The 17220-nt window shown below is 35.0% G+C and overlaps 2 protein-coding genes and 1 long non-coding RNA gene across 9 annotated transcripts in view; all 3 read left to right on the top strand.

Annotated features, from left to right (window-relative positions):
* LOC109079735 (ankyrin repeat and BTB/POZ domain-containing protein BTBD11-A-like) overlaps window positions 1-5986 on the top strand; it is a 123157-nt gene extending 117171 nt beyond the window's left edge. For both annotated transcript variants that reach the window (XM_042748890.1, XM_042748887.1), the window contains 3 exons: window positions 173-241; window positions 618-731; window positions 3196-5986. In XM_042748890.1, coding sequence (XP_042604824.1) covers window positions 173-241; window positions 618-731; window positions 3196-3417 — 405 coding nt within the window. In that variant the 3' untranslated portion in view covers window positions 3418-5986. The remainder of the gene's footprint in view (window positions 1-172; window positions 242-617; window positions 732-3195) is intronic.
* On the top strand, window positions 5463-12644 carry LOC109079740 (NADH-cytochrome b5 reductase 3). Its single transcript, XM_042736387.1, has 10 exons — window positions 5463-5475; window positions 8621-8652; window positions 8955-9002; window positions 10124-10238; window positions 10318-10424; window positions 10530-10659; window positions 10837-10920; window positions 11005-11090; window positions 11232-11331; window positions 11456-12644. The coding sequence occupies exons 1-10, from the start codon at window positions 5463-5465 to the stop codon at window positions 11626-11628; spliced, it is 888 nt and encodes a 295-aa protein (XP_042592321.1). The 3' UTR covers window positions 11629-12644.
* Window positions 12645-13869: 1225 nt separating this feature from the next.
* The window catches only part of LOC109079741, a 32020-nt gene continuing 28669 nt past the window's right edge, over window positions 13870-17220 (top strand). For 4 of the 6 annotated variants that reach the window (XR_006157955.1, XR_006157953.1, XR_006157952.1 and 1 more), the window contains exons 1-4: window positions 13870-13945; window positions 16183-16248; window positions 16666-16697; window positions 16867-17015. This is a non-coding gene — a long non-coding RNA (uncharacterized LOC109079741). The other 2 variants (XR_006157957.1, XR_006157954.1) reach the window with 2 other exon arrangements.

Raw genomic sequence — 17220 nt, 5'->3', positions numbered from 1 at the left:
AATCCCACTCTAACACATGTCGGTATTACAGTCAAACTATGCTAGTCTAATTCCTACCTCTGTCAGCTGTTCAGCTTAATGACAAAATGTGTCTGTATGTTTGTGACTAATGCTAAGCTCTTCTGCCTTAAAATGTTTCGTGGAAGTTTGAGAACATTTTGTTGTGTTTCAGCTGGTAATGCAGTTTCTCTACTGTGGCGGCACTGAGTCACTGCACATCAGGAACACTGAAGTTATGGAGGTATTAAATATTCCCATCTCTTTTCATCCTTAATGATCATAATTCCTCCTACTCTAAACCATTTTTCCCACCCACACACTAATGATGACTTAATGACTGATGACTTGAGAGGATGTTGAATGTGATGATTGAATGAGTTACGGTCTGATGATATTGGCAAGATTACTCATGGAAAACACTTAAAGAAAAATATATCATATATCATCTCTCATTTATCTCCGTCGTTACCAGATGGAGGCTCTCTTGCACGTAGAACTGCAGCAGAAATTGTGATAAATGCTTATGTATTTTAAATTTAATTAAGTGATTGCTCTTGATTTTGATAAACCTGAAATCTTGATGAGTTTGTCTTATTGTCGGTCTCTTTGCTTCAAAGCTCCTGTCTGCAGCCAAGTTCTTCCAACTTGATGCTCTCCAAAGACACTGTGAAATAATCTGCTCCAAGAACATCACCACTGACACCTGTGTGGACATATACAAACATGCCAAGGTACTCTGAAACATTCGTTTATGACTGTCGTTCTATCAGAATTTTCACACTTGTCAATGTCACTGTTCAATCATTTATTTATTTTGTGCAGTATACTTTATTTCTTTCTTTACTTATTTAATTGTAGTAATTTTATTAAATAATACAACCCCAATTCCAAAGGGACGTTATGTAAAATGCAATCAAGAATCTGTGACTTGTTAACTGTCTTTAAACTACATTTAATTGACAAAGGTACAATTAAAGGATTTTCAATGTTTTCAATGACCAACTTAAATGTATTTTGTAAATATAAACAATCAGTAACATTTTATTTTAGGGTCTCTAAACTAGTTGCTTATTAGCATGCATATTACTAGAATATTAGCCATTTATTAGTACTAATTAAGCACATATTAATGTCTTATTCTACATCCCTAATCCTACCCAATACCTAAACTTAACAACTACTTTACTAACTATTAATAAGCAGCAAATTAGGAATTTATTGAGGGAAAACTCATAGTTAATAGTGAATAAGTGTTCCCTATTCTAAAGTGTTACCACAATTTTTAATTTTGATGGCTGCAACACACTCCACAAAAGTTGGGACAGAGGCATAATAAAAGTAGAAAGGTTATAGAATATCCAAGCTAACCTGTATTGAAACAGTTCACGGTAACCAGGTGAATTAGCAGTAGGTCAGGGTATGATGATTGGGTTTATACAGAGCATCCTGTCTCTGCCAGCAAAGCTGGATCATGGCTCACCCCTTTTATGTAAAAAATATTTTTTAGGAAATTTAGGTCTTTCACCATATACCATACATAATTTTGTGAAAACATTCAGGGAATTCAGAGAAATGTTAGTACATGTAGGACAAGGCAGGACACCTCAGCTGAATGTGTGTGACCTTTGAGCCATCAGATGGCATTCCATAAGAAACTGTCAAGCTGCTGTGTGAAATATAGCCACATGGGATCAGGAGTACTATGAAAATCTGTTATCACGTAACACAGTCTGCAGCAGAATCAAGAAATGCAACTTGAATCTGTATTACTCTACATCAATTCTAGGTAGAGATGCCAGTGAGTTCTCTGGGCCAGAGCTCATTTCAGATAGTCAAAAAGACAGTGGAAATATGTGCTGTGCTCAGATGAGCCCACATTTGACGTTGAATCTGGGAAAAACTGACGTCAAGTTCTCAGTCCCAAAGACGAAAGGGACCGTCCAGATTTCAGTTAGTGACAGATGCAAAAGGACTGTTGAGCAGCTGAAGTCTTGTATCAGGCAAGACTGGGCAAAAATTTTGCTTACAAAACTTGAAAAATTAGCATCCTTAATTCCCAGTTGATTAAAATGTGTAATTAAAAGGAAAGGTGATTTGACACAGTGGTAAACATGCCTCTGTCCCAACTTTTTTGGAGTGTGTTGTAGCCATCAAAAACCAAATATGTTTATATTTACAAAATAAAATCAAGTTGGCCAGTTAAAACATTGGACATTTTTTATTTGTACTTTAGTCAATTAAATAAAGGTTAAAGAAAATGAACAAATCACATATTCTTGATTTTATGGCATTTCATAAAATGTCCCAACTTGGGGTAGTACTAGAAAATAATAAAATAATAATAAATAAAACTAAATATTATTATTCTTATAAATAAACCTTATATTTAATCCAGTATTATTTATTTATATTGTGGAGTACACAAATATTTATTCTTTCTTATTAATAATAATACAATTTTAATTGTATTTAAAAAATGCTAAATATTATTATACACACATTTATATGTATAATGTATAATTATTATAAATACAATATGCAAAAATATTAGCACAGACCGAATAGGGAAAAATTTCTTATGTAAATTGTATGTTTATTCATTCATTTATTATTTTTGCAGTTTAGCCAATTGCCAAACATAGTCCTAGGTTATCTTGCTTCATGTTTTGCCTTGTTTATACATTGCCCTGGATTAGTTATTTTATCTGTGTAGTCAGGTTTGGACATTGCACACTGTATGTTTGTAAAAACGTGGATTAACATTCCTATTTGCATATTCATAAGGTTAAAAACATTATAACATTAATTAGACTAATACAGCACACCAACAAGAATGCATCCAGCTTTAATCATTACTTATCTGTCTGTGTAAATGTCCCCAGCCTAATTTGCTCGGCTTGTCTTGAGTCTTTAGAAATATAAGAAAAATGCATAAGTGTGTGTGCCATCATTTTGAACCATTTCCCTCAGATGCAAACTAAACATGAATGTTTCAGTATGAGGAACATTACATTATAGTACTGCATGTTTTTTTATTGTGTACCTCTGGATACTGTATACCTTTGCAGGGCTTCATAATTCAAGACTAAAAACAACTTAATTAAGAAAAAAAATTAAATCCATTAACAAAGTAAGAATAGTGCTGAAATCTCTGTTAGGAATGTTAAGTCTCACATTATGTTTCACACATCCTAGTTCCTGGGGGCTCTGGAGTTGGCAGCCTTCATCGAGGGCTACTTCCTGAAGAACATGGTGCTCCTGATTGAGCTGGAGAACTTTAAGCAGCTACTGTATGAGGTTCCTGCAGAGAGCCCCGGTCCAGGCCCGTCCTACGACGTCCTCCATGACCTCGAGAGAACCCTGGCCCTGCGGATCCGCTCCATCCATCTCTCCACTTCCAAGGGCTCCATCGTCTGACACTTTGGCCAAACTCACACCAACCGCTCCATACAGCGCTTTCATCGAGAGCTCCATTAATTGTGTGCCAAGGGGTTGGAGACATTTCAAACATCACCGCCATCATGACCAGCACCAGCCCGATGGGATATACTGTAGGGAAGACTGAGAGATTGAGTGTCACTGCACAGGCTCACACCTCCACAACGTTGCAGAAACGTTAGCCTGCTGAACTCATACCATTCCAAGGGCTACGGTTATGTTGTGGAAACATTCTAACAACGTTATGACAGCATTATGACGCCCGACCAACGATAGTGCCCATGGAAACCATGGCTCCTGATGTCATTACTGCCTCAGCAAGTCATGAAAATGGATGGTGTTCATTTTTAGGTGGAACTGTCTCGGAGAACGATTGTTATGCTACCTGCTGAGGACAGTTTTACATTACTCTCCAGTTGACGTAATATTGTTAGCCTGCCTTCTGAACCTTAAATTTGTGTAACATTCCCTCCAAGTGACACTAAAACAAACGATGCATGTTAAGTTAGGTGATGCTGCCATCAAGTTTCCCAAGCCATTTGTGTTCAAGTTGGACAATAACATCCACTAGGTGTAGAGTTTTACAAAGGAGGTGTTTTGTATACTTAATACTCACATCCAACTACAAGTTTTGGTATTTGTGTCACTGAACAATAAGAATGCCAGCTGTTTAAATCCTAGCACTTGTGTTTAACGCTTTGCAGTTTTAAGGAATAAGGATTTGCTACCTTCAGCCATTTGTAGACTGATCCAACACAAATTATCCAACCAATGATAGACTAAACTTGTTGCTTTTAGTTTATACGTCTCACCGAAAGTCCATTGTGTCCAGCAGCGCATTAGGCCTGAGCTATTTGTTTCAACCCACATGTTTTAAAGACCCTCTGATCTACCACTGTGCTTAGTACACTTAAAACTGAGCAGTTCATCCTTGCCTTGAGGTCATGTAACCAACGATCTGTGTCAAATAATCTGCATGGATCCTCCGCAGCCTGTCTGGAACTTCTGTAAAATACAAAAAAGCTCATTTTCCTTTTCGTGGATGCAGATTTACTAGCGACCCTTTGTGCGGGACTCTACTGTCTTCGTTGCTTGCGAGTCTGTCGAAATCATGCGTTATGAAAGATGCCATTCATTGCACTGGTCGCCATCTTCGTGACCCAATGTACATATTCCCGGTCCTCACCTGCTGCACTGCTTTTGTTCAATGTGAAAAATGTGAAGCCAACTCAAAACAAGCTGTTTTAAGTGTGCATGTTCCGGTTTTCCTGTGTTCGTCGGTAACCCTTCAGGATGTAGGTAAGTTCGAAACTGTACTGGACGTATGGTGTTACCAGCAGAAGATTTTGTTGGCCAGGCTGAACCCAAAGTAACAGATTTAGAAATATATAAAGCATTTCATCCAAAGATTATCCAGAAATGACATCAGAAATTCAACCAAATACTCCATTTATTGGCACACATGAGATATGAATATTATACGATTATAAAAGTATGCATCTTATACACGCTGGTAGTGCTTTCCAAGAGTCCTGTTTTGTTTAGAGATGTGTTGTATGATTTATATTTCAGGTACAGTAATGGAATAACTTGGTTATAAACATCCTCATGTAACATGAAAGGTTGGATTATTGCAAAATTTGCCAATTAAAATACATATAGATTATGGATATGTAGCTGACTTTGGAATAACAATATCATGATGCAAATAATTTAAAACTGTGAAGATACATTTATTTTAAAGAAACTTAGCATAGTTACTTTATTTTCTTACAAAGTACATTTATTGTGAAATCCCTGTCTGCTATTTTGTGTAACAGAGATAATAAGTCATAATGTAACTGTATCTATGTCCTTGCATTCGAAAAATGCCATTGCTTTGATAAGCTAGCACAAAAGCTGACAAGGATAAATCATGTTTATGTAATTTTAAAAACTGGACCTGCTTATTTGCAATGTCTTCAGTAGACCCCACCATTTGTGTTCGCAAAACTGGATTTGTAAAAGCAATACTTGGCACAAATATGTCCATGCAAGGTTAGTTTTCTCATCTGACCTATTACTTGTGCTTAGCATGGATGCTTCTCCATGTAGCCAAATGTAAAGCCGAGGCCAGTGTCATTAAGTGTTTGTAAAAGCTGTACACCTCTTCACATAAAGAGACTTGCTCTGTGTTTCTTGGCTTCAGCTTTTTTCTGCTTCAAGGCTGTTAAACATGCTTTAACTCTCCACTAATGCACACCTTTTTACTTGTTTATTAGACAAAAAACCTGCATGCTTTGGCTGGATCAGGGTCTAACAGAATTTGTTTGCTATTATCATTTCACTCGATTAAAACATTGTACATTGTACAAAAGATATATAGAGAAATATCTATAGAACTTGGTGTAAATATAAGGGACGTGGTTGAGTTTAACAATCGAAAAAACAAGAATGTTACACTTGTGCTGCAGTACAGTTGTTCAATGACATGCATTTTGTGTACAGTCAATAGAAATGACCACGATTGACCACTGTGTTGGGTCGTCATTAAATTTCTGTGACAAACTGTTGAGTCTTGATTGATTAACTTAAGTGTGTTCAGTAGTTTTTGGATGAGTGTGGATGAAATTGTATGCCTTCCTCAACAAGTAAAGAGGGTTGGTTAGAGATCGAGTTGCTAAGTCATTTTTGAAGGAGAAACTGCTGTCTTTTGAGTTTACAGGTTAAATGCCTAAATACAGAGAACTTGTTATACATCAATTTATTAACGCTAATGTTAACATTAATGTATTAATTAAATAAAGAAGTTGCTATGTTCTAGTTCTGTATTACACATTGTACATTATACATTCATTATTTACACGAAAATGACTTATTCACATTTAAAAGTCCTATTTAAATATTACTGTGAATTTGGGAGATCAGAAACATTTGGATTTAAACTAGGGCTGTCAAATCGATAAATTGCGATTAATCGCATCCGAAATAAAAGTCTGTGTTTACATAATATATGTGTGTATATACACTGCTCAAAAAAATTAAAGGAACACTTTTTAATCAGAGTATAGCATCAAGTAAATTAAACTTCTGGGATATTGATCTGGTCAGTTACGTAGCAGAGGGGGTTGTTAATTCATTTCAGATGCGTTGGTATTAATAAAATTAACAACAGGTGCACTAGACGGGCAACCATTAGAAAACCCCCAAAACAGGAATGGTTTTACAGGTGGAGGCCACTGACATTTTTTTTTCCCTACTCATCTTTTTCTGATTGTTTTTCACTAGTTTTGCATTTGGCTAGGGTCAGTGTCACTACTGGTAGCATGAGGCGATACCTGGACCCTACAAAGGTTGCACAGGCAGTCCAACTCCTCCAGAATGGCGCATCAATATGATTGCCATTGCCAGAAGGTTGCTGTGTCTCCCAGCACAGTCTCAAGAGCATGTTGGAGATTCCAGGAGACAGTCAGTTACTCTAGGAGAGCTGGACAGGGCAGTAGAAGGTCCTTAACCCATCAGCAGGACCTCTATCTGCTCCTTTGTGTGCAAGGAGGAACAGGATGAGCCCCTGCCAGAGCCCTACAAAATGACCTCCAGCAGGCCACTGGTGTGAATGCCTCTGAGAAAACAATCAGAAACAGACTTCATGAGGGTGGCCTGAGGGCCTGACGTGCTCTAGTGGTCTCTGTGCTCACTGCCTGGCACTGTGTAGCTTGATTGGCATTTGCCATTGAACACCAGAATTGGCAGGTCCGCCTCTGGCGCACTGTGCTTTTTACAGATGAGAGCAGGTTCACCCTGAGCACGTGTGACAGATGTAAAAGGGTCTGGAAAAGCGGTGGAGAATGTTATGCTGCCCTGTAACATTGTTTAGCATGACCGGTTTGGTGGTGGGGTCAGCGATGGTCTGGGAAGGCATATGCATGGAGGAACACAGAGACCTCTACAGGCTAGACAATGGCACACTTACTGCCATTAGGTATCGGGATGGAATCCTTGAACCCGTTGTCAGACCCTAGGCTGGTGCATTGGGTCCTTGTTCCTCCTGGTGCACGACAATACCCGGCCTCATGTGGCGAGAGTATGCAGTCAGTTCCAGGAGGATGAAGGAATTGATACCATTGAATGTCCCCCACGCTCACCTGACCTAAATCCAATAGAACACCTCTGTGACATTATGTTTTAGTCCATCTGACGTCGCCAGGTTGCACCTCAGACTGTCCAGGAGCTCAGTGATGCCCTGGTCCAGATCTGGGAGGGAATACCCCAGGACACCATCCTTCGTCTCATTAGGAGCATCCCTGACGTTGTCAGGCATGCATACAACCACGTGGGGGCCATACAAACTACTGAGTAACATTTTGAGTTGCTGCAATGAAATTTCAGCTTAATGGACTAGCCTGCTGCATCCTTTTTTCACTTAATTTTAAGTGTCTTTGAATTCAGCCTCTGTAGGTTGATAATTTTCATTTCCATTAAACAATGTGGCATCTTTTCATTCCTAACAAATTACCCGGTCCATATCAGTATAGATATCCTGCATGATATTTTTCCCCATTGAGATCTGATGTATTTTCTAAGTGTTCCTTTAATTTTTTTGAGCAGTGTACATGTATAGCCTACACATAGGCCTAGATGCATCTATATATTTATGTCATGTTTACATGTATAGCCTATATATTCATATTTATGTATGATTATAGGCAGGGATGGGCATTATTTTAAATACATGTATTTGAAATACAAATTCTATTTTGTATTTAAATACCTTTGGGGGAAAAAATCAAATGTATTTTGCATTTAAACATTTAATCTGAGTATTTTTGAATTTTCAAAATACATAAGGTATCAATCTCCTAATTAGACTACATTTAATCTTTTTTTAATATTTTTGTATTTAGTATTTTTGTATATTCATTTGTACAGGTACTCAGCAGTCTAATAAAGAGGTTGATTGGCCGCATAGCGAATCATTGAAATTTCAAAAGGTTTCGAACAGTTTTGACGCAACGAAGCTTCGTTTACTGATCATTCGAATCAAACGATTCACAAAGGATTTGAATCTTTACGTAAAGACGCCATCACCAGCGCTTAGCCCCTCCCTCTCCAGGAAGCGATTGTCGTTTTGACAGCGAGCTTATTTTTTTTATTGTAGTTTTTTTTGTTGTGTGTTGTTTTTGTTTTTTGGTTTTTTATTAAGTAAAAAAGGAGGGAGTGTCCTTCATCTTTAACGTGAGTATCTATATATTAAATAAGTGCTTGCAGAACGTCGTTTTTCCACGTAGTTTTTTTTTTTTTTTTTTTGAGGTGTGTATTTGTATATTTAGAATGTTGTATTCTTTTGTATTAAGATGTTTCAAATGCTATTTCATCGCTTAAAGGATGTTTATTAACTCTATTTTGACGGTTTGTTGACAGTCCAACAGTCTGTTTTTAGTCTTTGTGCAGCACACGCCCGTTATAATTTTGCACACGAGCCTGTTTGGTACATTACTGCATGTTTAGAAAATACCATTTTATTTTGCTTTCCGTAGCTCATCTCTGGCAGCTTTCAGTTCGTGTTTGATTTTATCCGGAGGCTCGTGTTTTTGGAATTGGAATAAAGAGGAGATGTGATTTTACTTTGAGACCCTGACCTTGTGTGGTGTATATTTTTTCTTCTCTGGCAGCTTTCAGTTCGTGTTTGATTTTATCCGGGATGATTGAAATGTCCATGGTTTCACTTGTATATAAATAAATTCTAAGTGATGTGTATATATATATATATATATATATATATATATATATATATATATATATATATATATATATATATACAGTACAGGTCAAAAGTTTGGAAACATTACTATTTTAATGGTTTTTGAAAGAAGTCTCTTCTGCTCATCAAACCTGCATTTATTTGATCAAAAATACTGAAAAAAAAGTTATATTGTGAAATATTATTACAACTTAAAATAATAGTTTCTATTTGAATATACTTTAAAAAAAATAATTTATTCCTGTGATGCAAAGCTGAATTTTCAGCATCATTACTCCAGCCTTCAGTGTCACATGTAACATCCAGTCTATCACATGAACATTTAGAAATCATTCTAATATTCTGATTTATTATGAGTGTTGGAAAACAGTTCTGCTGTCTAATATATTTGATGAATAAAAGGTTAAAAAGAACTGCATTTATTCAAAAATAAAAAAAAAAAATCTAATAATATATATTCTAATAAGATATTTCTTTACTATCACTTTTTATCAATTTAACACATCCTTGCTGAATAAAAGTATTGATTTTATTTAAAAAAATTACTGACCAGTAGTGTATATTGTTATTACAAAATATTATATTTTAAAAACATAGCTTCTTTTTTTTTTTTTTTTTTTTTTTTTTTTTACTTTTTATTCATCAAAGTATCCTAAAAAAAGTACCACATGTTCTGAAAAAAATATTAAGCAGCAGAACGGTTTCCAACTTTGATAATGAATCGTCATATTAGAATGATTCTAAAGGATCATGTGATAATGATCCTAAAAATTCAGCTTTGCATCACAGAAATAAATGATAATTTAAAGTATAATAAATTTAAAAACAATTCTTTTAAATTGTAATAATATATCACAATATTAAATTTTTTTTCTGTATTTTTGATCAAATAAATATATATATACTCTCTCACACACACACACGCACATATTTATTATAAATCAGTTTCATTCAGCTAATTTAATTCTAATTTCTATCTCTTTTCAGATTATTAGTCATGACACGAGAAAGTTTCGCTTTGCTTTAAAATCACCGGATCATGTTCTTGGACTTCCTATCGGTGAGTGCAGTATATACACTATCACTGTGCATTTGACTGTTTATGTGCTAACTTTAATGTTTATGCATTCCTTATGCAGGACAACACATTTACTTGTCTGCCAGAATTGATGGCAACCTTGTGGTGAGGCCTTACACCCCTGTGTCTAGTGATGATGACAAGGGCTTTGTTGATCTGGTTGTGAAGGTATAACATACAATAAGTACCAAGTGTAAAACAAAACAAAAAATTACGTTTAAAAATGCCTGTTTTCTCAAGTTTAAACTCTTTGTTGCCTCTCATTTATTTCAGATATACTACAAAAATGTCCATCCTAAGTTTCCTGAGGGTGGGAAGATGTCCCAATACTTGGAGAGCCTTCGTATTGGTGACACAATTGATTTCAGGGGACCAAGTGGACTGCTGGTTTACAAAGGCAAAGGTTTGTCATTTTGAAATCCACCGTGAGTCAGAGAGAAGCTATGAAGCCACTGCTGTAAGGGAAAGGAAAAAGTAATTACACTGGAAGCATGAAAAAATAATGTGACCGTCTTGCACTTTATAACATTAATTTCAAGATGATAGACAGCTCGTGACTTACTCGTGACCTTTTCTACAGGATCATTTGCAATCAGGCCTGATAAGAAATCAAACCCTGTGATTAAAACTGCAAAACATCTTGGCATGATCGCTGGAGGAACAGGTAAGCTCATGATTTATTTTTATTTTTTTAGAGCAATTGTAAGGATTTTCTTGCGTGCCCATCTTTATTATTATTTTTTTTTAGGCATTACACCTATGCTCCAGATAATCCAAGCAATCATGAAAGATCCAAAGGATGAGACCATGTGTTACTTACTTTTTGCAAACCAGGTTAGCAAAATACTAATTATAATAAAAATATATTGTTATGATAAAAGTGCAGTTACGCACAGAAATACCGATGTGTTTGGTTCATTGTGTTTGTTGTTATGGAAAGTACTCAAAACTAATTATTCCTACTCACTCCAACAGACCGAAAAAGACATTCTCCTACGTCCTGAGTTAGAGGAGATCATGGCCAATCACCCGACACGCTTTAAGCTGTGGTTCACTGTTGACAGGGCTCCAGATGGTAAGAACATCACGTTTTACAGACGCTGTTTAGCCACAATTAAAAAACTTAGGTTTAGGTTAAACAGGAATTATTATTATCAAGCAGAAGCTGACAGTTTGAAATAATCAACTTCGTGCATTAGGTTGGGAGTACAGCCAAGGCTTCATCAATGAGGACATGGTGAAGAACCACCTTCCTCCACCTGCAGATGACACACTCATCCTCATGTGCGGACCTCCTCCCATGATTCAGTTCGCCTGCAACCCCAGCCTGGACAAGGTGGGCCACTCCAATGACAGGCGCTTCACCTTCTAGAAGGACGTCACCTGAAATGTCAAAATTATAACCGTGCTACCACCTGCAAGATGCTCTCATATATTCCACATGCACACTAAATGAAAAAGATCTACAATAATGCAAAAGAATCCCTTTACCTTTATATCAAAATGTACCAACTGTTTTCCTGAGAAAGCTTTGCATGCAAGATGTACCTGCCAATCAAGTCATTTGTTGGAAATCTTGTTTTGTGTGTTCTATGCCTTAAATGCAAACACAAAGTGTTGCTTTTATTTTAGCAGATGCTAGCTGATATTGGAATGGAGTCATTTAGCATGTCAAGATTTTTCAGTTTGAATTTTGCTTAATTTATGTATCTTTTACACTCCAACATATATTAGTGATGGATAATACTTTACAATAATAGTGTCCATGTTACACATCATTCTTACATTGGCAGAAACAATAAGTTGTTATTCTAAGTAAGTACAAGGTTCATGTACATTAGTTGTACGCTATATATATTAACGTAATCCTTCTGTAACATGGATGCTGAAGTGTGGCCTGGTGTTGCTCAGTGTACACCGTTCATTCATACGAATTGGACTGATTCAATCAGTTCTGCATTGATTCTGGTTCAGTACTCAGTACTGCATATAAGTTTGTCTCTCTCACCTGATTCAACGCTGCTTAAGTTGCATGAACTCAGCGGAGTGTGTCCGATTAGAGAGAAAAACTAAAAGTGCAGGACCAGGATTAAGAAGAACCAGAAAGTTGTCATTGTTATAAGTAGCCATGACAAACAAATTAACCAACAAATCAAGCAATTTTCAATCACTCCATTATTAAGTGCCTTTCTGTAAACTTTTTATGTTGCATTGTTGATTTGATTCAGTTTTAAGTGCATGTTTCCATAAAGTAAATGCTGTATTTAAAGAGTGAAAATATATGGTTTGAACTGTTTGCAGCTCATATAACTTGTCTACATAGCCACAAAAAAGAAGAGAGAAGCATTTCTGCAATAATTTTGCATTGCTCAAAGATATTTTCTTTGATTTTGTACAAGTTAATATTTCACATTGTTTAATGTCAAAACGAACTCTATAATATTTCAAAATGCCAAAAGATCAGCCTCCAACAAAGGAAAATGAATGCTTATTTAATACTTATTGCCCAATCCATCAACAAACTAATGATACAGTTCTGTTTGCGTTGTCTGGTCTGAATGTCTCACTTGTGTCGCTACTGAATGAAGCAGTGTTTCGAACGAATCGACTCAAATGACTCGTTCATAAAGACAGTCATTTGTCGCCACCTGCTGGCGTAACAATGTAACGAGCAGAATGAGTTTCAGGAAATAATCTACCACTTACACGCAAACACAAAGTGTTTCCGGTGACTCAGCTATTAAGTATAAAGTATGCTTGTGAAATATTTTGCATTTATGGAAATAGTAAATATGTTTCGGTGCATTCCCCATAACACGGTGCCACTTTATAGAGTTAAAGTACATTCACAATTAAATTAACAAAGAGCTTCTACCAAAAATTACACAGGTACTCCACCTTTCATATATTAATGCAGATACACTTACTGTCCACAAGAGGGAGCTAATACACAGATCTCATCTCATGCATGTGCCTTTATATTAATCAGTAAAAAGCAAGAATGTATAAGTTTAGTCGTTAATTCAGTCATTAGTTTATAGATTATAGATGTCAACAGGTATTTGGGCACAAACGTTAACCATTTAAACAAATTGTTCCTAAACTATTAAAGCTTTGCTATAAATGCTGCTTGAATCTGCAGCAACATACATAAATAACATCATTAAATCATTAACTTGAACAAACACGACACAGTGATTGTTTTTTCATTTTGTTTGTTTTTTTTTTTTTTTTTTTTTTTAAATATCTGCAGCCACATACATAAATAACATCATTAAATCATTAACTTGAAAAGAAGATCGTCTTGTATTATTTTAAGTGAGTTTGAACTGTGAGCACGTGCCTTCGAGTTCAAAGCATTTTATGAGATCAAATGTGGTTCATTTACCGATTTTTGATGAATTCACGTTGGTCGGGATTCTGAGAAAATAATTTATGACATGTAAATGATAGATTTGTTTTCAAATATATTATTATTATTATTATTATTATTATTATTATTATTATTATTACTATTATTATTATTATTTATTTATTTATTTTATTTAGTCGTCCTTTTTGGTTGAAACTACAGAACCGTTTCGCATCCGCTCCACTAGGCGGCAGAAGCGCGCTTCACTTTCATCCACATCGACAACTTGAAGCTGTTGAGCAGAAGAACCTGCAGATGACGTACGGCCCGTATCCACGTGAGTCACAGAAACGCCACATAAATAACTAGTTGTCACCTGCGGTTCTCTTCACACAACACAGGTCCGTAAGATATTATGGAGTTAGTCGGATAATAAAATGTGGCTTCACGCTCGTTAATGTGTAAAAGTGGCATAACCTCAATTTAAGACAAAGATGCAATGTAAAAGACCACAGGCGGAGAGTGTTGTAGGCCTATTACATTTCTAAAGTAAACACACAACTGAAAAACAGTTTATCCACTTTTAATCCACTTTGATTCCAAAAAACAAAATTAGTCAGTCAAAACGATGCAAAGTGGGTGTGTTTATGCGCTGTCAAACAATGTGATTGACAGATGAATCTGACCAATAAGAGTGGAGAACTGAAACGCCTCTTGTTTCTGACTCTTGTTTTACCTAAAGGGCGTGACATAATTTTTAACCAGTAGTAATGTGTAATAGAGGAAGAAGGGCGTTGACTGTTTTACAGGTCGATATCAAAAATGATAGTTGATTTCATTTTATAAAATATTTTTGCAAACATCATAAGTTGAATATTCGGGGATGTGATTTTTCCGTATTTTCCAACCTCTCAGGGGTGACCTATGAATCTGTTGTTGTTTACAAATTAGTTTCAGTGTCACATGATCCTTCAGAAATCATTCTAATATGCTGATTTGCTGCTCAAGAAACATTTTTCATTATTATCAATGTTAAAAACAGTTTTGCTGCACAAAATTTTTTTGTGGAAACAATGATACCACTCAAACATTTGTATAAGATTTTTAAAAAAGAGAGAGAAATTAATAATTTTATTCATCATGCATGAATGAGATCAAAAAGTGAGTGAAGACCTTTAAAATGATTTCTATTTAATAAATGCATTAACGAATTTAATTAATATATTTGATAAATGCAAATAAATGCTGTTCATTAAACTTCATATTTATCAAAATATCCTGTAAAAAATAAAGTGCATCATATTTCCACACAAAATATGAAGCAGCAAAATTGTTTTCAACATTGATAATAATCAATTATGTTTCCTGAGAGTCAAATAAATTTAAAATGATTTCTTAAAGATCATGTGACACTGAAAACTGGAGTAGTGATGAAGAAAATTCTGCTTTGTATCACAGGAATAACATTACATTTTATAATATATTAAAATTGAAAACTTATTTTGTATTTGTAATATTTCACAATAGTATTATTATTATTATTATTATTATATATATATATATATATATATTATATATATAATATATATATAGATATATATATATATATATATATATATTGATCAAATTAATTCAGCCTTGATGAGCAGAAGAAATTTTGGCAGGTACTTTAATAATAATAATAATTCTATATACTTTACAATAATATATTATAGTACTTTATTATTATATATTATTATATTGTTGTCATGATTATTAACTGCTGCTTTTTAGTTTTTACAGGACAGTATGTATTTTTACAATATAAGATATAGCTTTTAATGTGCTAAAATATATATTTTTAATAATGAGTGCTGGGGTGTGGTCAGATTTTCTTTTTTTTTTTTTTTTGTCTCTAGCTGATCACATGCCTGAATATTTGATAAGGAATTTAGTTATAAACTATTCTTAAAAATAATATTCTTATTCTTATCATAATGTTTTGGTAGTGCTGGTAATGTCTTTTTCATAAAAAGGTAACACAAAAAGGTAAAGAGACACCTTTATACATACATTTAGTTATATATATATATATATATAATATATATACATATATATATATAAAGAAAAAATATTAAATATAAAATGACTTCTTACATGCTAGTTAAACCTCACTGACTGATTTGATTTTTTAATATTAATAAAAATGTAAAACAAATTTCTTCACTGCTACTTTAAAATATTTTTAAAAGGCAAATTAAAAATATTATGCCAAATAACAGTAACACCACCTAAACACCTTTTTATACTTTAAGAACTACAGAAAAAAAACACTTTTAGTATAAAGTAGTGTATTCAATGTAGTTATTGTCTATATGAGTAACTTTCTATTTACAGACCAAAAAATAATAATAATAATAATTAGCATAATGTCTTGCATGTAAACTACATGCAAATAATTTTGGACTAAACACATCTAATCAACAATTCCCACAGCAGTTTCTCACACTGATTTTCCACACCACCTGCCTAACAGTAATTCGGAGCATTTTTGGAGCATTGTTTGTTATTTAATCTTGTTCTGTTGTTTTGTAGATCTGGGATTCTTTGACTCTTTGCCATCGCTCTAAACTTCCTGGCCTTTGGTTTTTAGACAAACAGGTAAGATGAAAGAAAAGTAGTCACCACCAGTGTTTATAAATCTCTGTCTATGAAATATATAGTGTCTTTCTATTCATATTCTATTAACAACTTGGCAGAAACAGGTGGAATGGGCATAATTTACAAAATACCAGCCATGAGTGTGAAAGCCTCAGTGGTGCTAGTGACTAAACACATGTTGTTGGGGAAAGGCTTTGATAGAGAAAAGGGTCCAAATCCAAACTAGACATTTACAAAATGTAAATTATGAGTGTTTGTGAAACTGAAACTTTATTGATACAACATTGATTTTTTTAGTTTAATTCTGTCTTGCCCTTACAGAATAGAGATGTGTGTGTTGTGTTTAGTCCAAATTGTTTGCATGTAGTTCACGTGCAAGACATAAAGCTAATATATATTTTTTTCTTTTGTAAATAGGAAGCTGCTCATAGACATCTGCTCGTGGACAGGTAAGGCTTCTGATGTTTTGTTGTGTACTAAACATGTAGGTTACCATCATTTTCTTTTTGGAGGGTGACTCCTCTAGAAATCAAATGATGGTAACCTAAACAGGTGGGGAAGGGACGGCGGAGCTGAAAATTTTTACAGCAAAAAATTTATTTATTTTTTTCTGTCAAGAAGTATAACCCCTGCTGGACATGGTGCCGGGGCTCGGGGGGGACCCGAATCGTCCCCATCCCTTCATTCACACAACACTCACTCATATCGCGGAGATCTGGCTGGGATCGAACCAGCAACCTCTGAACCGTGAGGCAGCGCTCTTACCTGTGAGCCACAGATCTCTTGTCTGAGTGTGTGAAGGAACTTATATTTCACTGTTCACCTGCATGTGCTTTTATAATAAACCAGTTAAAGCTATCAGGTGGCTGATTGTTGTCACTGAGGCGGGATTTGAACCCATGCCTCAATCACAGTCTTATCATCCCAAAACATCTGATTAACCACTAACCCATTGTGGTTTTCACATTTTGT

The sequence above is a fragment of the Cyprinus carpio genome, chromosome A4, assembly GCF_018340385.1.
Source record: "Cyprinus carpio isolate SPL01 chromosome A4, ASM1834038v1, whole genome shotgun sequence".
Classification (NCBI taxonomy): Eukaryota; Metazoa; Chordata; class Actinopteri; order Cypriniformes; family Cyprinidae; genus Cyprinus; species Cyprinus carpio.
The sequence above is the reverse complement of the archived record's forward strand: the minus strand, read 5'-3'. Positions and strand labels throughout refer to the sequence as shown.